The following is a 23,828-nucleotide window of genomic DNA, read 5'->3' on the forward strand; positions in this document are numbered from 1 at the left end:
CACTGTTACATTGAACAGGGTGAGTGGAATATGAATGACAGTCATCTAATATGCTGTAATAGAAATAAGGCCATGTTCATGAAAAAACAAATTGTCCTGCCTCATTTTAAATGGCACTGACCGCCACTGTTTGGGTGGTGGATGATTCTTGGTACACATGGGAAACTGTTGAGCTGGAAAAACCCAGCAGCGTTGCAATTCTTGACACAAACCGGCACCTGGGACCTACTACCATACCCTGTTCAAAGGCTCTTAACTATTTTGTCTTCCCAATTCCCCCTCCGAATCGCACATATACACAATCCATGTCTCATTTGTCTCAAGGCCTAAAATGCCTTATTTAACCTGTCTCCCCCCTTCATGTACACTGATTGAAGTGGATTTAACTAGTGACATCAATAAGGGATCATAGCTTCCAGCCCCAGCTAACACACCTGACTCCAATAATCACCTAATGATGATCTTCAGTTTAGAATGCAGTTTGATTAATCAGCTGTGTTTGCTAGGGATGGAGAAAAGGGGTGACATCAATCCGGCCCCCGAGGACTGGAGTTTCCAACCCCTGGTTTACAGGATGATTTGTATCTTATAGAGCGTGGCTTTAAGGGAATAGTACCGTCACATCTAGATAAAAACGAATGTAAAAACTGAACAGAGCAAATGTGTATTAAAACACAACCTATTCATATAAGTATTTATTCAGCATCTACATATTCATATTAAGCTTCTACGTCTGTGTACAGGAAAGTGTTATTTGTAAGACGTAAGAGAAAATATATCAGCTTATTGTTAAATTATTATGACGTTCTTTCCAATACTAAAAGTGTTGTAACTGTTGTTTCCAAACTGCGTTACTCACTCCAGCCATCAGAAGGCGATGTGCGTCTTTCAGGTGACGCTTTTTGCGTGACGTATAATGGACTGGACGGGACGCTTCTTCAGGAACAACAACACGGCTACTCTTTCTACCACCTCGGTAGCTTGCTAGCCAACATAAAACTGAAAGATTGACGCTTTAGACCATGTTAATGTACATTAGCTAATCTCAGTGTTGTTAACACAGTTCTGTTGACGTGTCAACTGGTTAACTTTAACCTAATTTGCTTGTTCAATTTGCAAACGTGTTAAATATTTATACTGAGGTTTGCACCAGGCTAGTAGCTAATGCTAACTAGCTAGCTAACATCCCCGACCATGACCTCACTAAACTACTCGTCCCCTGCTAAAGAAGAAGGGGTCTGCTGTATGGAGAAAGAAGCTCTGAGGCTGAACATTGTCGTGAAAGAAGAAGAGGATGTTATAGAGGAAACAGAGGAAGAACCTTTTAGAGAGGAAGAGGATGCTATCTCAATAAAGGTGAAGAAGGAAGACGTCTTGGGAGTGAAAGAGGAAGAGACAGAATATCAGATTACCACCAGTGAGTATCGTCTTAAACAGGGGCATAAACTATGCAGTTGTTGAACTAATGTGGGGTTTTAAAGGGGCATTCTACTGAAGTTCTACACTTGAATATGTTGTTCAGTACTGTAGGAATTGTTAAAGGAGCAATCTGCCATTGGTACATATATTGTTGGGACTTTTAACTTAGATTTATTAAATTATCCATGTGGTCTACATTAAAGTGCATTTCTAGTGTAACAGGCTTTTAAAATAGAATTTTGGAGCATAATTTCTACTTAAAATATCAAAGAGACGCAAAGGGCACCCATTTCGTGGAACTACCCTTTCACATTTGAATTTTAGGCCCTGTTTAGAGAGATTAATGCCTCTTGTAAGACCGTATGATTTTAGTTTTAGTTCACTATCTGTTTGATGTTCTCATTCACACAGGAGAGAGACATGACTATCATGGATCCTCTGGGGAGCCTCAACAACATCCTGATGCTGACGAGGCAGAGAAGAGTCTCTCCAGTTCAGAACACCAGATGGTACAGCTTGGTCTAGTCTAGCATACAGCTTGCTCTATCAGGGTCTGGGCTGGGTTTCTGTAAAGCACTTCATGACAGCGGTGACAACAGCATCCATAATGATATGTGTCTGTGTCCCCTCTTTATGGTTACCAGGACAACGCTAGCTCTTCCTCCCTCCCGGAGTCCCTGTGTTGTGCCTCTCCTGGTAGCGCCTTACTGCTGGGTATGAAGAGGTTGTCTGTGCTGCTGGTGGACTGCAGGAAAACAACGGGGCTGAGTGGAACTGTGAGAGGAGGAGAAGAGAAGAAAGGATCAGATTTGACTCATCAAAGTAAGTGTTGTAGTTTAGTTTGAACAAATACAGTAGATCTTCCCACTGGTATCTGTTACCAGGACAACCAGCAGAGTTCTGTTAGTTGACATGAAGATAGACTGGTGGATATGGATGTTATGAATATCATAACACTGAAAAAGGATTCTGCCAATGAAAAGAGAGAAGCCAATAGACCATATAAAACCTTGATGAAAGTTAGCTTTGGAGAGAAAGTTTCAAGATGAACCGATGTAAGGTGCATGTTTTACAAAAACCTTTTCCTTAAAACATTATGGATGTTACATTTCCTGACCCAGTCAACCCCCTATCTTTACAAAACTCTAGAAGATGCAGACAAAACTCCAGACACTTCAATGTGGTCTGTATTACTTCATTAACATCTGATCTACAGAACTTGTTAAAAATGGCAACTATATATTTTACAACAGGCTTATTTTTTTGGTCTTGGCCTCCGTCTCTGTAATGGACAAAATTCATTACATTTCCTACTTTAACAGGTCAAATAAAGCCTGAACTCCAACATATAGACCTTACAGAACATGGTTTCATTTGGAAATGACTAACTTTATTGATTTCATGTGTAACTGATGCCAGTGTGCTGCTAACAGTTTAGTTTCCTCCACTGTCCCCATACTGGGCTCAAACTAGTGATCCTCTGCTCCTCAACACACGTGACCGCTCTCCTTGATAATTAACTCTATTCAGAGTGCTAGAGCCACACACTCACTATAGCACAATAAGTGGTGTGTATTTAACAGATGGTGAGATCAGAAACATCAGTCCCTTTGTTTCTCTGTTTCAGAGCTACTCTGCTTTCTGACAAGGGAAAGCCTTTTCAACTATAAATGTGTATTTGGCTGCCATTTAGGCTGCAACAACAATACAGTGGGGGAACACCCCCCTGATCTGTTGTTTTATGAAGGGTCACCTACGCCCAGTACCCAAACAGCTAGTCCCATCTTGGGATTTTTCTCTTGTGCTTGAGGCTATTTCTGCTGTTGGAGCCGCTGGAAAGAGTAGAAATGAGATTTATCTTGTTTAAAACCGCTTTACTTAAGCCATTACATCCATATAATGAGTTCCACCCCCAAACCTTCATGAGTTTCTATAGTAGCAAGGATCTGACACCTCCGGAGGGCTTGATGGCTCAATCCACCAGAGGTATGGCTACATCAAAGGCATTGTTCAAAGGCATCTCTGTTCAAGAGATCTGTAATGCAGCATGTTGTGGTGATGTACCTTCATGAGGTTCTACTGACTGGACATCACTGCACATACGGTGAGTAGAGTGGGGACCTCTGAGGGATGATCCTGTCTAGACTTGGCATCAGAGATTATATGAGCTCCATGGCAGACCTCAGAGGGATGATCCTGTCTAGACTTGGCATCAGAGAGTATATGAGCTATATGGCAGACCTCAGAGGGATGATCCTGTCTAGACTTGACATCGGAGAGTACAGTGCCTCCGGAAAGTATTCAGACCACTTGACTTTTTCCACATTTTGTTAGGTTACAGCCTTATTCTAAAAACACAATACCCCATAATGACAAAGCAAAAACATTTTTGTTTGATATTTTTGCTAATTTATCAAAAAATACAAAACTGAAATATTACATTTACTTAAGTATTCAGACCCTATACTCAGAACTGTTCAAGCAGCAGGTTCTGCTCTGGAGCAGGTTTTCATCAAAGATCTCTCTTGGAGTCTTAAAGGAGGACTGTAGCATCTAATGATGAAACATCATGGAGTCTTAAAGGAGGACTGGGATGGAAGGAAAGGGGATGTCTAGTCAGTCACAACTGAATCCATTCACCCTAAATGTCTTCCGCATTGAACCCAACCCCTCTGAATCAGAGAGGTGTGGGGGCTGCCTTAATCGACGTCCACGTTATCGGCACCCGGGGTGCAGTTGTTGGGGGTTAACTGCCTTGCTCAAGGGTAGAACGGCAGCTTTTTTCTACCTTGCGGTTGTGCGGAATCGAACCAGCAACTTCTTGGTTACTGGCCCAACATCTCTAGTCTACAAATTTCACAAATGTTCCAACTTCAATTCATTATTTCTCAAAGATGCTTTAAAGGAGAAGTTTACCCAAAATCCAGAAACTCCTAAGTGATTCCATACATTGAAACTAGTCCAGTGTAGTTTGCCCTCTCCCCCTCTCTCTCCCTGTAGTGTTGTACTGAAACAGCTGCAAAAACATGTACGTGACTCGTGACGTTGGTGGATGCGGTCCTGGCTCTTCTGCTTTGTCAGTTAATTTATTTTATTATAGCTATGGCCTTTGGCTTTTACCTGGAATTGTTTATTTATGTCTGAGAGAAAAAAAACCTTTTCAACCCATAAAATGTATATAAATATGATGATATCATAATGAATTCATGACATGTCACACCTCATAACATGGCTTTGGAAAGTATTCAGACCCCTTGACCTTTCCATATTTTGTTACGTTACAGCCTGATTCAATCTACACACAATATCCCTTAACGACAAAGCGAAAACAGGTTTTTGGACATTTTTGCAAATGTATAAAAAAATATATCTTATTTACATAAGTATTCAAACCTTTTGTTATGAGACTCGGAATGGAGCTGAGGTGCATCCTGTTTCCATTGATCATCTTTGAGATGTTTCTACAACTAGATTGGAGTCCACCAGCGTCACATCTGGAGGAAACCTGGCATCATCCCTACAGTGAAGCATGGTGGTGGCAGCATCATGCTGTGGGGATGTTTTTCAGCAGTAGGAACATCAGCAAAGGACCTTGTGAAGATGCTGGAGGAAACGGGTACAAAAGTATCTATATCCACAGCAAAACGAGTCCTATATCGACATAACCTGAAAGGCCGCTCAGCAAGGAAGAAGCCACTGCTCCAAAACCACCATTAAAAAGCCAGACTACGGTTTGCAACTGCACATGGGGACAAAGATTGTACTTTTTGGAGAAAAGGACAACAAAGTTGGCCATCACAAAGCCCGGACCTCAATCCCATAGACAATTTGTGGGCAGAACTGAAAAAGCATGTGTGAGCAAGGAGGCTTACAAACCTGACTCAGTTACACCAGCTCTGTCAGGAGGAATGGGCCAAAATTCACCCGAGTTGGGTGAGAACGTGGTCCATTTCGTTGAGGCAATGTGACAGTCTCACCTCATGAGAACGTCGTCCACGTAGATTATCGTCCCCCTAGAGGCTGCGTCTGGCATTGCCTTGTGCAGGAAGATGTTGAACACTGAGGGGGAGTTCATGTACCCGAACGGGCTACGATTGAACGTGAAGAGCTTGTTCGAGAAAGAGAAAGCCAACTTGTGTTGGTCACGACGGTCGACGGTCATGGTCCAGAAACCGTTCGCCACGTTGAAGAAGTACTTGGCTTTTGCCACCTTGGCAACTCTTGGTCGAGCTGTGTCATTGGTCAACGAGACAACAGAACCAGTTTGTTGAGTTGTCTATAGTCAACGGTAAGACGCCATTTACCCGTTGGTTTCAGAACAGGCCACACGGGACCGCTATACGTACTGTTACATTCCCTGATTATCCGTTTAGCTAATAAGGAATCGGTAATCTTTTGTGCCGCTGCGTATGCTGCGAGCGGGATTTTGTATTGTCTCAAAAACGTAGGAGTTGCTCCGGGTGGCATAGGAATACGCACCACATGGATACCCGTAACCCCCTCAATCCAGCGAGTCTGTTGACCAGATCTCACTGTGTTTGTTAAATAATTATCTCAACTGATGGCGTTCCGACAAGAGCATCAGCCTCCGACAGTAGTTGTATTACCTGTGCATGGAAACCAGGATATGGTTCGGCGACATTGTACAGGTCTTCATCGGGTGGTGACGGCATGTCACTGTTGGGAAAGTCATCGGTTGTTACCTCACAAGAGTGTACTTCACATGCAGGAGGAGACACGATATCCTCCTCCGTGACGATGGAGTATATTAACAGTTTGCTGTCAGAATCGACATCCAGCCTGAACGTTGATGTGTCGTCAAGTGGCAATACGGGAGTTATTGCAATTGCTTTTGACGGACAAGTAAATGGCGTACCTCCCTCGCCATCTAGGTCAGGGAGGACGGAAGAGGCCCAGTCACAGGAACAACCAGTTCAAAATCATGGAAGGAGTAATCGATCAATGTTCCTAGCTGAGTGTGCCGATGAATGGAAATATCCGCTTGAGTCAGATTTTGTAGCAGGAGGTAAGTGGATCTAGCGGTTAGTTCCAACAGCGGGTTGCCATTGATAGTTAGCCCCATGTCGAATAGTTGCGGACAGGTTTGGAAGAACGCAGTGGTGCCTTCCATCCGGTATCCGGCACCAGGTTCAGTCTTACAGAAACCTCTGGTTCTTGCCGGAATCATCATGCCGGACTCAGTTATCACCTTGCAAGCTTCAGGAATAGTCTACCCGGATGCCATTCGCACCGGGTCGAAAGACAAGGCATGTTGGTTTGGCTGCGCCAAAGACCAAAGAAGTTGGTGTATGGTATCGAGTTTAACACCCAATCTTACCAAAATGTCCGCTCCCACATAGACTGTATGTGGGAGGTCCGCGACAACCAGTAGGTAGTGAGATACTTCCTCGGTTCCAATGAGGATTGATAGCGCACACACCCCTATTGCGGTGAGCGTTGTCTGGGAAGTCATTCCCAGTGGAAATCTAAACGTTTTCGGCACAAGGGGATGGCAGTTAGCCGTTTTCTAAATTTCGTTGAACATTTCCAAACTAATTGCGGATTTTTCTGACCAGGTTGCCAGTCTGGCATCCTCAACCATAGTGCTGTTTAGGCACACGCCCCCTATCAGAGGAGGTCGGTAAGTGTCGACTGGTGAATCACCCAAGCCACACAGGAAAACCCCATGTTCGGCTAAGTTCCGAGTTGAACTCGCCTTGTCATTTGTCACCAATGGCGGACTCATGACCAAGTTCACCAGGTTTGCAATGTATGACAGGTTGCCTTGGAAGAATGCGGTGAACTCAACTAGAGGTCGACCGATTTTTGATTTTTCAACGCCGATACCGATTATTGAAGGACCCAAAAAACCGATACCGATTAATCGTCCGATTTATTTTTGTATTAATGACAATTACAACAATACTGAATGAACACTTATGTTAACTTAATATAATACATCAATGAAATCAATTTAGCCTCAAATAAATAATGAAACATGTTCATTTTGGTTTAAATAATGCGAAACAAAGTGTTGGAGAAGAAAGTAAAAATGCAATATGTGCCATGTAAGAAAGCTAATGTTTAAGTGCCTTGCTCAGAACATGGGAACATATGAAAGCTAGTGGTTCCTTTTAACATGAGTCTTCAATATTCCCAGGTAAGAAGTTTTAGGTTGTAGTTATTATAGGACTATTTCTCTCTATACGATTTGTATTTCATATACCTTTGACTATTGGATGTTTTTATAAGCACTTTAGTATTGCCAATGTAACAGTATAGCTTCCGTCCCTCTCCTCGCTCCTACCTGGGCTCAAACCAGGAACACATCGACAACAGCCACCCTCGAAGCAGCGTTACCCATGCAGAGGAAGGGAAACAACTACTCCAAGTCTGAGCGAGTGACGTTTGAAACGCTATTAGCGTGCACCCGGCTAACTAGCTAGCCATTTGACATCGGTTACACCAGCCTAATCTTGGGAGTTGATAGGCTTGAAGGGGTGGAACGTTCCAACAGGAATCTGTTCCAAAAAACGTAAAATAAAAGGTTGCCAACCAACAACGCATACAAAGTAGCAACGCATACAAACCTAGCTAACTAGCTGCCGAATAGGCATCAACTCACCATGTAGCTTATTCTTAATGTTTGTCCATAGGCAAACAGACATGTGAGGACAGACATTTTTCGGAATAAACGTGATGAGTGAAAAACGCAATGAAATAGACCACTCCCTACCCGGTATCTTATTCTGCCGCTATACAACTTTGTATGTGTTGTTTTTTGGAAACCTTGTTATTTACAAAGTTTTTGCAATAGATTCCTGTTGGGACGTTCCACAAATTATACCCACCCAGGTTGAAGTCATAAACAGCGCAATGCTTGAAGCACAGCGAAGGGCTGTTTGAATGAATGCTTACGAGCCTGCAGCTGCCTACCACCGCTCAGTCAGACTGCTCTATCAAATCATAGACTTAATTATAATATAATAAACACACAGAAATACGAGCCTTAGGTCATTAATATGGTCGAATCCGGAAACTATCATCTAGAAAACAAGAGTTTTTTTCTTTCAGTGACATACAGAACAGTTCCGTATTTTATCTAACGGGTGGCTAAGTCTAAATATTCCTGTTAGGCATTGATGTTTATGGTTAGGTACATTGGTGCAACGACAGTACTTTTTTCGCAAATGCGCTTGTTAACCTCTATGGGCAAGCGTCCCACCTACTCAACAGCCAGTTGAATCCTGTGGCGCGTTATTCAAATACCTTAGATATGCTATTACTTCAATTTTTAAAAAATATGACTATTTTACACAATTTTAAAGATAAGACTCTCGTTAATCTAACCACACTGTCCGATTTCAAAAAGGCTTTACAACGAAAGCAAAACATTAGATTATGTCAGCAGAGTACCCAGCCAGAAATAATCAGACACCCATTTTTCAAGCTAGCATATAATGTCACATAAACCCAAACCACAGCTAAATGTAGCACTAACCTTTGATGATCTTCATCAGATGACAACCCTAGGACATTATGTTATACAATACATGCATGTTTTGTTCAATCAAGTTCATATTTATATCAAAAACCAGCTTTTTACATTAGCATGTGACTAGCATTCCCACCGAACACTGCCGGTGAATTTACTAAATTTCTCACGATAAACGTTCACAAAAAGCATAACAATTATTTTAAGAATTATAGATACAGAACTCCTCTATGCACTCGATATGTCCGATTTTAAAATAGCTTTTCGGTGAAAGCACATTTTGCAATATTCTCAGTAGATAGCCCGGCATCACAGGGCTAGCTATTTAGACACCCAGCAAGTTTAGCACTCATCAAAGTCAGATTTACTATAAGAAAAATGTTATTACCTTTGTTGTCTTCGTCAGAATGCACTCCCAGGACTTCTACTTCAATAACAAATGTTGGTTTGGTCCAAAATAATCCATCGTTATATCCAAATAGCGGCGTTTTGTTCGTGCGTTCTAGACACTATCCTAAAGGGTAAATAAGGGTGGCGAGCATGGCGCAATTCGTGACAAAAAAATTCTAAATATTCCATTACCGTACTTCGAAGCATGTCAACCGCTGTTTAAAATCAATTTTTATGCCATTTTTCTCATAAAGCGATAATATTCCGACCGGGAATCTGCTTTTAGGTAAACAGACAAAGGAAAAGAAAGCATTCGGTCGAAGCGGGCACGCGCCTAAGCCCATAGTACTCTGAGTGGCCACTTGCCAAAAGCGATAAAGTGTTTCAGCCAGAGCCTGCCTCGATATCGTTCAGCTTTTTCCCGGGCTCTGAGACCCTATGGAAGCCGTAGGAAGTGTCACGTTATTGCACAGATCCTGAGTCTTCAAAAAAAGAGCCAAGATGAAACACTACTTCTCAGACAGGCCACTTCCTGCTTGAAATCTTCTCAGGTTTTGGCCTGCCATATGAGTTCTGTTATACTCACAGACACCATTCAAACAGTTTTAGAAACTTTAGGGTGTTTTCTATCCAAAGCCAATAATTATATGCATATTCTAGTTACTGGGCAGGAGTAGTAACCAGATTAAATCGGGTACGTTTTTTATCCAGCCGTGTCAATACTGCCCCCTAGCCCTAACAGGTTAAATCAACACCCGTTTGTCGAAGTAGGCTGTGATTCAATGAAAATTAACAGGCACCGCATCGATTATATGCAAAACGGCAAATCGGTGGCCAAAAATACCGATTACCGATTGTTATGAAAACTTGAATTCGGCCCTAATTAATCGGCCATTCCGATAAATCGGTCCACCTCTAAAGTCAACGGAGTTGGCATAGATATTTGTGACCAGACTTGGTTGGTTTTCCAATCCATTAGTGGTACCAAACGGTCAATTAAATCTATCCCAATAAGCATCCGTTCGATGTCGATGGTAGTCACGTACACGGGGTGTATCAGTGACACGCTTTCGAAGTTGAGTTTAAGTAGGAGACGCTTGGTTAGTGGCGAGGTAGCTTCGGTGAAACCCCTAAGCTTCGTGTCGCAACGTTCCGTTTTCAACCAACGTTTTGTTGGGTCCACTGCCCCTTTTAGTTCATCCAGCAAGGTTTCGGATATGAGTGAAAGATTCGGGTTCGACAATATCAGAGTGTGATAGGTCAAACTGTCCTCCAGGACTGTTCTAATGTATGGCCTGTTCGAGTTGGTTTTTCTCGTCATATCCCCAACAAAATGGAGTGGGTTGGGAGTACCGAGCGGTTTGTATTCTGTGTCGCTTTCCAAGACTGATAACTCACCTATGTGACCCAGCGGGTCCTCTATCGGAATGGGAGAGGAATCATTTGTTGCAAAGGTGCTTATCTTGTGCATCTCCCCATCCATATACAGGTCTGTAGACAACCTGCGGGCTTGTGTCTAGAACGAGTGGGCCCTGAACAGGGATTGAAGTGGGGGCGGGGGTAATGGAAATGTTGACATCCTCTCGAATTGCATGTGTTTCGGCGGACTTGGTTCCCAAAACTTTTACGCCTAGTCATGCTGACTTATCCTTGTCCTCTTTCTCAAATTTCTTACGATGCAGTACATCTCTTATCAGAGCTTCTATATCGTTTCGGTTAGCGTTTAGATCATTGTTGAACACTTTGTTGCCCTTGTTGCGCTTGTTACCCTTGTGTCCTGACCCTTTGTGAGGGTTAGGCGCAGGGACATAACAGCCAGGTTGATCTCTACGGGACCTGTTAGATTGGGGACGTTCATCATAGCTATTGTTACTGCGGTCGGTGTGGTCGTTACTTGGTTGCCACCCCCTTTGATCGTCATCTTTTACCGCACCTGTCCCTGATGCTGCACCTTCTAATTGGAGTGATGGTTCCCGCCTAAGCTCGAAAGTCGAGGTGTCCGGGCTCTTAGCCCGGCTTGCTTTTGATGCTTCAAAAGCGGTGCCTGCAAGCTCCTCGGAGCGTCGAGATTGGCAACCCAACGTCGGCAGTAGGGCCCAAGCAGTTGATGAAGTTGGGAGACGTTTGACAGAAACAGTTGTTTGAATGGTAATAGGTCTTCCATTCCTGTTTCAGTGAGCATGCCAAAGTAAGCTGAACGAAGCCGGTGATAGCAGGCTTGTGGGTGTTCATTTCGAGCTAGTCTGATATTGTTAGCCAACGAGCTGTCATGTTTGCGAGTCGCAGAACCACTGAATTCTATTTTCAAAACCGTGGCAAGTTTAGCGTAGTCGTTTTGCACATGTTGTTCTTGTAGACGGATGAACCTTGTCACGTATCTATTGGACATTCGCTTCAATAGGTAGAGCCTGTCGGCATTCGTAGCATTTGGGTAGCCATCCAAGGCGTGTATGTCTGCTAAGAATTTGTCAGTGTCGTTTGGCTTTCCTGGAACGGGGTCAAAGAGGCGGAAGTTTTTGACGATTTTGTCAAGGCGATCCCCGCCGAGTGCGCGGGGAGCATCTGCAACCTCACGTTGGGAATTGTGAGCCGAAAGGTCAAGAGGAAAAGTCAAGCTGTGGTTGTGTTGACGAGGAGGCCCCATGTCACTGTGGGCCGAATGGCCAAGAGAAAGAGGCTGAAATCTCCTGTCGTCTACATTCCCTCGTTCTCTGAGCTCCGGATGTGAGCTAGGTTGCTTGGTTTGGTTGTCCCACAATAGTGCGTGACTGTTCTGGAGTTCCTCCAGATGATACCTAAGGGTGGTGTTCTGCTTCATTGCAGATTCCACCTGGGAGTTGAGGGTGTTTATTTTAGACACGTAAGTGTCGCCCTTGCTCCGCTCGGCCTCATACTTACCTGTCATGGTTTGCAGGGAGAGGTCTCGAGTGTGGAGTGAGAGATCCAGTGATGCGATGTCCTTTTGTTTAGAGGTCACATTTTCCAACTTTCTCACCTGGTCTTTGTCATCCTTCATTAAATCAGTGACTTCAATGAGTTCTGCTGTTTTGTCCTCCAATTTGATCATTGTGTTCATTAACTGATCGTCTTTGGTCTGCAGCTTTTGGAATAGAACATTATTGCTTTGAGTGGGTTCATTCACAACCGTTTGCAGGGCATCAAGTTGCTCGCCCCGGTTTCTAGCTAGCTCGTCAGATTCATCTAGTTTTGCGTGGGTGAAGGTCCAGTGATTAGAGGGGGAATGGGTGGAAACCCATCTGATGGATTGCTCATTGTTATGATTATCAGTTATTTCAATTTACGTCTCTCTTTAAATAAACGCTGTCTTTGGCAGGAGGAAAACCAAACTTCGAGGAACCAAAGATGTCCAAACCAGCAAGACGACACCTCTGCTCCCAGTGTGGAAAGAGTTTTAACCAGTTAGGAAGCCTGAAAGCTCATGAACGAATACACACAGGGGAGAAGCCTTACCACTGCTCCCAGTGTGGAACTAGGTTTACCAGATTAGGAAGCCTGAAAAGACATGAGAGGATACACACAGGAGTGAAGCCACACCATTGTGCCCAGTGTGGAAAGAGTTTTAACAAGTTAGGAAACATGAAATCTCATGAGCGAATACACACAGGGGAGAAGCCTTACCACTGCTCACATTGTGGAAAGAGTTTTAGAGAGTCAGGAAACCTGAACGCTCATAAGCGAATACACACAGGGGAGAAGCCTTACCGCTGCTCCCACTGCGGAAAGCGTTTTAACCATTCAGGAAAGCTGAAAGAACACATGAGACTGCACACAGGGGAGGACCCTTGCAAATGCTCAGACTGTGGGAAGACATATTACTCATCACGGTCACTTAAACGTCATGTGAGAATCCACACGGGAGAATAATTACTTCTCCTAGTGTGTAAATTGATATTTAACATCATATTGACTTAAAATTCATCAGAGAACATACACAATGCTCCCATTGTCTTATATTGTTGACTGAGAATGTGTTTACCTGTCTTTACCATATGAAATTGAATTGTACAAAATATTCTTAAACATATATTTGTATGTTTTTATTAGAAAACATGAAGTGAATAGGGAGTATGTTAGTTTGAATATAAAGTAGATCAGATTCCATGTGTTTAAATGGTCCTTTTTCTAAACTCTGACTGTGTGTGTTTTTCTGAGTGTCATTCCTCCAGCACTACAGATAATCAAGTGATAGTTGGATGTGATGTATTTGCTCCATTGTTTACATTTGCATTGTTGGCCCAATGATGATTTAATGAAATTAAAATGTTCACAGACTCGGTAATGGAAAAGGGTAATTGTAAACTCAGCAAAAAAGAAACGTCCTCTCACTGTCAAGTGTGTTTATTTTCAATGAACTTAACATGTGTAAATATTTGTATGAACATAAGATTCAACAACTGAGACATAAACTGAACAAGTTCCACAGACTTGTTACTAACAGAAATTGAATAATGTGTCCCTGAACAAAGGGGGGCTCAAAATCAAAAGTAGCATTCAGTATCTGGTGTGGCCACCAGCTGCATTGAGTACTGCAATTCATCTCCTCCTCATGGACTGCACCAGATTTGCCAGTACTTGCTGTGAGATGTTACCCCACTCTTCCACCAAGGCACCTGCAAGTTCCCAGACATTTCTGGGGGGAATGGCCCTAGCCCTCACCCTCTGATCCAAAAGGTCCCAGACGTGCTCAATGGGATTGAGATCCGGGCTCTTCGCTGGCCATGGCAGAACACTGACATTCCTGTCTTGCAGGAAATCGCGCACGGAAGGAGCAGTATGGCTGGTGGCATTGTCATGCTGGAGGGTCATGTCAGGATGAGCCTGCAGTAAGGGTACCACATGAGGGAGGAGGATGTCTTCCCTGTAACGCACAGTGTTGAAATTGCCTGCAATCACAACAAACTCAGTCCGATGATGCTGTGACACACCGGCCCAGACCATGACGGCCCCTCCACCTCCAAATCGATCCCGCTCCAGAGTACAGGTCTCGGTGTAACGCTCATTCCTTCGACGATAAACGCGAATCTGACCATCGCCCCTGGTGAGACAAAACCGCAACTTGTCAGTGAGAGCACTTTTTGCCAGTCCTGTCTGGTCCAGCGACGAAGGGTTCATGCCCATAGGCGACATTGTTGACGGTGATGTCTGGTGAGGACCTGCCTTACAACAGGCCTACAAGCCCTCAGTCCAGCCTCTCTCAGCCTATTCCGGACAGTCTGAGCACTGATGGATGGATTGCGCGTTGCTGGTGTAACTCGGGCAGTTGTTGTTGCCATCCTGTACCTGTCCCGTAGGTGTGATGTTCAGATGTACCGATCCTGTGCAGGTGTTGTTACACGTGGTTTGCCACTGCGAGGACGAACAGCTGTCCGACCTGTCTCCCTGTAGCGCTGTCTTAGGCGTCTCACAGTACGGACATTGCAATTTATTTCCCTGGTCACATCTGCAGTCCTCATGCCTCCTTGCAGCATGCATAAGGCACGTTCCCGCAGATGAGCAGGGACCTTGGGCATCTTTCTTTTGGTGTTTTTCAGAGTCAATAGAAAGGCCTCTTTAGTGTCCTAAGTTTTCATAACTGTGACCTTAATTGCCTACCGTCTGTAAGATGTTAGTGTCTTAACGACCGTTCTACAGGTGCATGTTCATTAATTGTTTATGGTTCATTGAACAAGCATGGGAAAGTGTTTAAACCCATTACAATAAAGATCTGGGAAGCTATTTGGATTTTTACGAATTGTCTTTGAGAGACAGGGTCCTGAAAAAGGGACGTTTCTTTTTTTGCTGAGTTTGTGTCCACATAACTGAGTATGTGACTAACCTTGTGAAACTGTCCTATTATAATCTCCTGTTTTTGGGAGTATCTTCCTGTGTTGCTAACCAGCTGCACCTGCATCCTTGTATGAATAAAGTCCCTCCCAGGAACAGGAAACTATAAAGATATGTGCTCATCACCCAATGCTTCAGGAATTCAGACTGTCTACGCTGTGATGAGTAGCTGTTTTTCTCTCTGAGCTCAGAAATAAAGAATCTTGGTTTGACTTGGACTCCAGGAGATCCTTATTTTATAATATCCACCACAACTAGCCCACGGATTGTGGTATTATTATTGTCTCAATGAAGAGTTTGTTGTTTGACTTTCCTGGGGGCATTTACAAGCCTCAAACTGGTTAAATAAACGTTTCCACGTCATTTCAACAAAACACAATTTTTTTTTCATGGACTTGCAACCTAAATCCAATGACAGGTGACATTTTGTGTTGATCTCATGTTGAATTCACTTTAGTTGACGACTCAAAGAAATGTAAATAGAATCTAGATGTTGAACTGATGTCTGTGCCCAGTGGGCTGGTTTGAATAAAATGCAGGTGGTGGATCAATATCCACCTTAGTAGCTAAGTTTCTGTGCAATATGCAAAAGATTTTCATGTGAATATTCGAAAATCTGCATAAAACAATATATTCCTTTTTCCACCGGAAAGGTTTATTGCGGATAAAAGGCTTTACGTGACAAAAAAATACTTTTGCTGTTAAATTCCCAAGTACCGAATGGAAAATGCAAGTTAAATGGGTTTCCATCGCATTTTCAACTCTACTGTTGGTTTTAAACACTGTTGCGTGAAATAGAAAACGTGCTCTTGTCCCGTGCACTGTAGCCAACAGCTTACATATACAGTGCTGGTAGGCTACCTACATGATGAGATTATTATGGATAAGAGAGATATTATTTTATTTGTCAAATGGCAACCAAGCTTCAGTCATCATGTCACCAGAATAAGACCCTCAAAATGTATTGGAAAGGAACATCAAGCTCATCACATGCACTTTCACCACCCTGTGAAGTTCATTACTTATTTCATCTGTAGCCTAATAAACTGCATGGGTTCCCAAGTCGTAGTGGGAGGACCACACAATATATCATCGCGTCTCCAAGTTAACTGGGATATGATGGTTATTATATAAATATTTGCGCATAAAGAAGTTTCCACCACCATTTCTCGCTCATAAATGTTTACTGACACAAAATAACCCCACCATGTCAAACTAACTAACAAATTGTCTGTCTGCATTTATAAAATTGGAAAGGCATATCCTGTTTCCATTAGCCTGGTCATTACTTTTGAAATGGTTGGATCAATATCCACCTTCATGATTTGGATGAAGCCTGATTTGGAATGTCTGAGTCCTTCTATCTGATGTCATAATACACTCCTCTGATAATCAAGTGATATTTGGAATGTCAGAGTAGTTCTATCTGATGTCATAATAACCCCTCTGATAATCAAGTGCTATTTGGAATGTCTGAGTAGTTCTATCTGATGTCATAATACACCCCTCTGATAATCAAGTGATATTTGGAATGTCTGAGTAGTTCTGATGTCATAATACACCCCTCTGATAGTGATCCATTTGCTCCATTGTTTCCATTTCAGTTGGTTTCCCACTCTGATGATTTATAACTGACAGAGGGGCTTAAAGGAATAGTACAGTGATATCTTAGTGGGGCTTTAAAAAAATAGTATGGTGACATATTAGTGTTGCTTGAAATAAATAGGATTATTAATCATAAACTCCTGTAGCAACAATACACTGCAGCTTTGACGTCAAGAAGAGAATGGGCTGATGGGTGGTGGTGCTACTCTATAGGTAAGGCTGTCCAATATGAATGTTCAATACACACAATAGGTTGATCAGTAGCCAGTTAGCTAGCTGCTACAGTCCAATATGAATGTTCAATACACACAATAGGTTGATCACTAGCCAGTTAGCTAGCTGCTACAGTCCAATATGAATGTTCAATACACACAATAGGTTGATCGGTAGCCAGTTAGCTAGCTGCTACAGTCCAATATACATGTTCAATACACACAATAGGTTGATCAGTAGCCAGTTAGCTAGCTGTTACAGTCCAATATGAATGTTCAATACACACAATAGGTTGATCTGTAGCCAGTTAGCTAGCTGCTACAGTCCAATATGAATGTTCAATACACACAATAGGTTGGTCAGTAGCCAGCTAGCTGCTACATCTTTAGCCGCACTGCTAGCTAACACAGCTAGCTAACACAGCTAGCTAACACAGCTAGCTAACACAGCTAGCTAACACAGCTAGCTAACACAGCTAGCTATCAACAAAGTCAAAATGCCCTCCAGGCCTCGTGGTGGCAGCAGTGCACTACATCCACTGTTTACCAGAGCTTCCTGAGTGTAAAATAATTAGGCTGTATATATAGCAAGATTTTGGAGACAGCAGCATACCACCCTGCATCCCACAGCTGGCTTGCTTCTGAAGCTAAGCATGGTTGGTCCTGGTTGGTTATGCAAACATTTGTTTATTAGATTAATCAATTGGAATATTGTTTTATTTCTAAATGGTCATGCCTTGCTTATGTGTTCTCTTATTGGTCAATCATTTTAATTAGAATATAGCAATTATGGTCTCTCCTCAATCACTTACAGTTTCTTTGGAAAGTAGTCAGATTGGGGACATTGCCTTGTGTAGGGTGCCATCTTTCGGATGGGGTGTCTTGACTCTCTGTGGTCACTGAAGATCCCATTGCACTTATAATAAGAGTAGGGGTGTTAACCCTGGTGTCCTGGATTATTTCCCAATCTGGTCTCATACCTTGATGGTCATCTAACCATCCCCAGTTTATAATTAGCTCATTCATCCCCTCTCCCCTGTGACTATTCCCCAGGTTGTTGCTGTAAATGAGAATGTGTTCTCAGTTGACTTGCCTTGTTAAATAAATAATAACCATGTTTCTGTCCAAAGTTTATTAATTAGGATATATACAAATATGATGATGTCATAGTGAATTCATGACATGTGAATGAACAAGACTTTTCATACTTCATAACATGGCTATATACATTATTATATACACTATATACATTTTATATACACTATATACATTTTATATACACTATATACAGTGCCTTCAGAAAGTATTCAAACCCCTTGACTTTTTCCAAATTTTGTTAAGTTACAGCCTTTACAGCCGGGGCGGCAGGGTAGCCTAGTGGCTAGAGCGTTGGACTAGTAACCGAAAGGTTGCAAGGCCGTCATTGAAAAGAAGATTTTTTTCTTAACTGACTTGCCTAGTTAAATAAAGGTTACAATAATAATAATTCTAAAATGTATTAAATAATTTTTTCCCTCTCATCAATCAAAACAAAAACAGGTCTTTAGAAATTGTTGCTAATTTATTAAAAATACAAAAACTGAAAAATAACATTTACATACCCTTTACTCAGTGCTTTGTTGAAGCACCTTTGGCGGCGATTACAGATTTGAGTCTTCTTGGGTATGACGCTACAAGCTTGGCAAACCTGTATTTGTAGAGTTTCTCACATTGTTCTCTGCAGATCCTCTCAAGCTCTGTCAGGTTGTATGGGGAGCGTTGCTGCACAGCTATTTTCAGGTCTCTCCGGAGATGTTAGAACGGGTTCAAGTCCGGGCTCTGGCTCGGCCACTCAAGGACATTCAGAGACTTGCTCCGAAGCCACTACTGCATTGTCTTGGCTGTGTGCTTAGGGTCATTGTCCTGTTGGAAGGTGAACCTTCGCCCTCAGTTTGAGGTCCTGAGCGCTCTGGAGCAGGTTTTCATCAAGGATCTCTCTGTACTTTGCTCGGTTCATCTTTCCCTTGATCCTGACTAATCTCCCAGTCCCTGCTGCTGAAAAACATTCCCACAGCATGATGCTGCCACCACCATGCATCACTGTAGGGATGGTGCCAGGTTTCCTCCAGACGTGATGCTTGGCATTCAGGCCAAAGAGTTCAATCTTGGTTTCATCAGACCAGAGAATCTTGTTTCTCATGGTGTGAGAATCCTTTAGGTGCCTTTTGGCAAACTCCAAGTGGGCTGTCATGTGCCTTTTACTGAGGAGTGGCTTCCGTCTGGCCATTCTACCATAAAGGCCTGATTGGTGGAGTGCTGCAGAGATGGTTGTCCTTCTGGAAGGTTCTCCCATCTCCACAGAGGAACTCTAGAGCTCTGTCAGAGTGACCATCTGGTTCTTGGTCACCTCCCTGACCAAGGCCCATCTCCCCCGACTGCTCAGTTTGGCCGTGCAGCCAGCTGTAGGAAGAGTCTTGGTCGTTCCAAACTTCTTCCATTTTAGAATGATGGAGGCCACTGTGTTCTTGGGGACCTTCAATGCTGCAGAAATGTGTTGGTACCCTTCCCGAGATCTGTGCCTCGACCCAATCCTGTCTCGGAGCTCTACAGACAATTTCTTCTACCTCATGGCTCTGTTTTTACTCTGAATACTTACTGTTATGTAAAGAAGGTATATTTTTTATCTTTAATAAATGTTTCTAAAAACATTTTTGCTTTGTCATTTAAATGTTTTATAAATGTTAAATGTTTTATATTTAACTAGGCAAGTCAGTTAAGAACAAATTCTTATTTACAATGACGGCCTACCGCTGAACAGTGCCTTGTTCCAAGGGCAGAACAACAGATTTTTACCTTGTGAGCTCGGGGATTCGATCCATCAACCTTTTAGTTACTAGCCCAATACTTTAACCAATAGGCTACCTGCCGCCCCAAATTATGGGCTATTGTGTGTAGATTGCAGAATATATATATATATATACACTGCTCAAAAAAATAAAGGGAACACTTAAACAACACAATGTAACTCCAAGTCAATCACACTTCTGTGAAATCAAACTGTCCACTTAGGAAGCAACAATGATTGACAATACATTTCACATGCTGTTGTGCAAATGGAATAGACAACAGGTGGAAATTATAGGCAATTAGCAAGGCACCCCCAATAAAGGAGTGGTTCTGCAGGTGGTGACCACAGACCACTTCTCAGTTCCTATGCTTCCTGGCTGATGTTTTGGTCACTTTTGAATGCTGGCGGTGCTTTCACTCTAGTGGTAGCATGAGACAGAGTCTACAACCCACACAAGTGGCTCAGGTAGTGCAGCTCATCCAGGATGGCACATCAATGCGAGCTGTGGCAAGAAGGTTTGCGGTGTCTGTCAGCGTAGTGTCCAGAGCATGGAGGCGCTACCAGGAGACAGGCCAGTACATCAGGAGACGTGGAGGAGGCCGTAGGAGGGCAACAACCCAGCAGCAGGACCGCTACCTCCGCCTTTGTGCAAGGAGGAGCAGGAGGAGCACTGCCAGAGCCCTGCAAAATGACCTCCAGCAGGCCACAAATGTGCATGTGTCTGCTCAAACGGTCAGAAACAGACTCTATGAGGGCCCGACTTCCACAGGTGGGGGTTGTGCTTACAGCCCAACACCGTGCAGGACGTTTGGCATTTGCCAGAGAACACCAAGATTGGCAAATTCGCCACTGGCACCCTGTGCTCTTCACAGATGAAAGCAGGTTCACACTGAGCACGTGACAGACGTGTCAGAGTCTGGAGACGCCGTGGAGAACGTTCTGCTGCCTGCAACATCCTCCAGCATGACCGGTTTGGCGGTGGGTCAGTCATGGTGTGGCATTTCTTTGGGGGGCCGCACAGCCCTCCATGTGCTCGCCAGAGGTAGCCTGACTGCCATTAGGTACCGAGATGAGATCCTCAGACCCCTTGTGAGACCATATGCTGGTGCGGTTGGCCCTGGGTTCCTCTTAATGCAAGACAATGCTAGACCTCATGTGGCTGGAGTGTGTCAGCAGTTCCTGCAAGAGGAAGGCATTGATGCTATGGACTGGCCCGCTCGTTCCCCAGACCTGAATCCAATTGAGCACATCTGGGACATCATGTCTCGCTCCATCCACCAACGCCACGTTGCACCACAGACTGTCCAGGAGTTGGCGGATGTTTTAGTCCAGGTCTGGGAGGAGATCCCTCAGGAGACCATCCGCCACCTCATCAGGAGCATGCCCAGGTGTTGTAGGGAGGCCATACAGGCACGTGGAGGCCTGTAGGACATTACATCAAAGTTGGACCAGCCTGTAGTGTGGTTTTCCACTTTAATTTTGAGTGTGACTGGGTGGGATTTCCATTGATTATTTTTGTGTGATTTTGTTTGTCAGCACATTCAACTATGTAAAGAAAAAAGTATTTAATAAGATTATTTCATTCATTCAGATCTAGGATGTGTTATTTTAGTGTTCCCTTTATTTTTTTGAGCAGTATATATATATATATATAAAAAATGTAATCCATTTTAAAATAAGGCTGTAACGTAACAAAGTGTGGAAAAAGTAATGGTGTCTGAATATTTTCCGAAGGCACTGTACAAACATCACATTGAATATTCAACTCACTTTCAAAAAGCTCCATGAGGAAGAAAGGATTCCCAGATGATCTTTAGATGTTCTGTCTTCAGGATGTTCTGGGTTGATGGCTGTTGGAGAGGGGAGGAGCAGTTGAGTGAGCTGGGGCCTTTTATTGCCCTTCTTCTGGGAGCCTGTCAGCTTGTGACATGATGAGAGAGATATTTTGTGTTATAAACATACTTCTATTTGAAGAGATTTGACCATTCGGGGACCTAATCTCAAACACTGAAAACATGAGAAAAATGTAGTCTACACTAAAGAATGTGAAATAGGTCATAACAATTATTTTTGACCGTTTTTTAAATTTGATATATATTGTTTTATTAGTTGTTTTTTTTAACCTTTTATTTAACTAGGCAAGTCAGTTAAGAAAAAAATATATTTTCAATTACGGCCTAGGAACAGTGGGTTAACTGCCTTGTTCAGGGGCAGAACGACAGATTACATGAAAATAAAGATGTTTAAAAGATTTGTCATTTTGGAGAGGTTTCTGCAGACTATATGGGAGGCCTAAGTCTTGTTATGGATAAATGCCTATAAAGATAGACTGGTATTAGATATCTGATCCATTTTTGGGGCACATGTTGACAAGATGTTGGGGAATCACTGGAGGGGAATATTGACCAACTGAGCATCTCAGTGTACAGCTCAATAAACACAATAGGAGTTTTGGTACATTTCAGTCTTCTGTGATGTATTTGAAGTGTCATATTGGGATGTAAACTCAAACATGAATACATTTAAACTATATCTGACATGGTACTGGTGTCTTCTTTTTTTAAGCCCATAACCATGTGTGTGATGTGTCAACAAAAAAGGGCACCCCCCCCCCCCCCCATAAAAAGATCCTGCAACAGAAAGCTGCACAATATGTTGAGTAAAGTATTTTGCTTACCATTATATCTAACCCAACTCCATGTGTTGCCACTATCATGTATCCTACCATGACTATATCCAACCCAACTCCATGTGTTTCCACTATCATGTATCCTACCATGACTATATCATACCCAACTCCATGTGTTGCCACTATCATGTATCCTACCATGACTATATCCAACCCAACTCCATGTGTTGCCACTATCATGTATCCTACCATGACTATATCCAACCCAACTCCATGTGTTGCCACTATCATGTATCCTACCATGACTACATCCAACCCTACTCCATGTGTTTCCACTATCATGTATCCTACCATGACTATATCCAACCCTACTTCATGTGTTACCACTATCATGTATCCTACCATGACTATATCAAACCCTACTCCATGGGTTTCCACTATCATGTATCCTACCATGACTATATCCAACCCAACTCCATGTGTTTCCACTATCATGTATCCTACCATGACTATATCCAACCCAACTCCATGTGTTTCCACTATCATGTATCCTACCATGACTATACCCAACCCTACTCCATGTGTTACCACTATCATGTATCCTACCATGACTATATCCAACCCTACTCCATGTGTTTCCACTATCATGTATCCTACCATGACTATATCCAACCCTACTCCATGGGTTTCCACTATCATGTATCCTACCATGACTATATCCAACCCTACTCCATGTGTTTCCACTATCATGTATCCTACCATGACTATATCCAACCCTACTCCATGTGTTACCACTATCATGTATCCTACCATGACTATATCAAACCCAGCTCCATGTGTTTCCACTATCATGTATCCTACCATGACTATATCCAACCCTACTCCATGTGTTTCCACTATCATGTATCCTACCATGACTATATCCAACCCTACTCCATGTGTTTCCACTATCATGTATCCTACCATGACTATATCCAACCCTACTCCATGTGTTTCCACTATCATGTATCCTACCATGACTATATCCAACCCTACTCCATGTGTTTCCACTATCATGTATCCTACCATGACTATATCCGACCCTACTCCATGTGTTTCCACTATCATGTATCCTACCATGACTATATCCAACCCTACTCCATGTGTTTCCACTATCATGTATCCTACCATGACTATATCCGACCCTACTCCATGTGTTTCCACTATCATGTATCCTACCATGACTATATCCGACCCTACTCCATGTGTTTCCACTATCATGTATCCTACCATGACTATATCCAACCCTACTCCATGTGTTTCCACTATCATGTATCCTACCATGACTATATCCAACCCTACTCCATGTGTTACCACTATCATGTATCCTACCATGACTATATCCAACCCTACTCCATGTGTTTCCAC

General features: G+C 42.9%; 1 protein-coding gene across 1 annotated transcript; it reads left to right on the top strand.

The window, feature by feature from the left end:
- Nucleotides 1–912: 912 nt before the first annotated feature.
- Nucleotides 913–14,757, top strand: LOC123725391 (uncharacterized). Its single transcript, XM_045690599.2, has 4 exons — nucleotides 913–1,417; nucleotides 1,831–1,928; nucleotides 2,064–2,241; nucleotides 12,639–14,757. The coding sequence occupies exons 1-4, from the start codon at nucleotides 1,195–1,197 to the stop codon at nucleotides 13,187–13,189; spliced, it is 1,050 nt and encodes a 349-aa protein (XP_045546555.2). The 5' UTR covers nucleotides 913–1,194; the 3' UTR covers nucleotides 13,190–14,757.
- The last annotated feature ends 9,071 nt before the right edge of the window (nucleotides 14,758–23,828 follow it).

The sequence above is a fragment of the Salmo salar genome, chromosome 12 (genome assembly GCF_965601325.2).
Source record: "Salmo salar chromosome 12, fSalSal1, whole genome shotgun sequence".
In the NCBI taxonomy this organism is placed as follows: Eukaryota; Metazoa; Chordata; class Actinopteri; order Salmoniformes; family Salmonidae; genus Salmo; species Salmo salar.

Excerpts from the sequence above, each read along its gene's own strand:
- LOC123725391 (XM_045690599.2), top strand. The coding sequence starts at position 1,195 with ATGACCTCACTAAACTACTCGTCCCCTGCTAAAGAAGAAGGGGTCTGC. Across the intron at positions 1,418-1,830 it reads AGAATATCAGATTACCACCA|GAGAGAGACATGACTATCAT; the intron begins GTGAGTATCGTC and ends TCATTCACACAG. Across the intron at positions 1,929-2,063 it reads CCAGTTCAGAACACCAGATG|GACAACGCTAGCTCTTCCTC; the intron begins GTACAGCTTGGT and ends TATGGTTACCAG.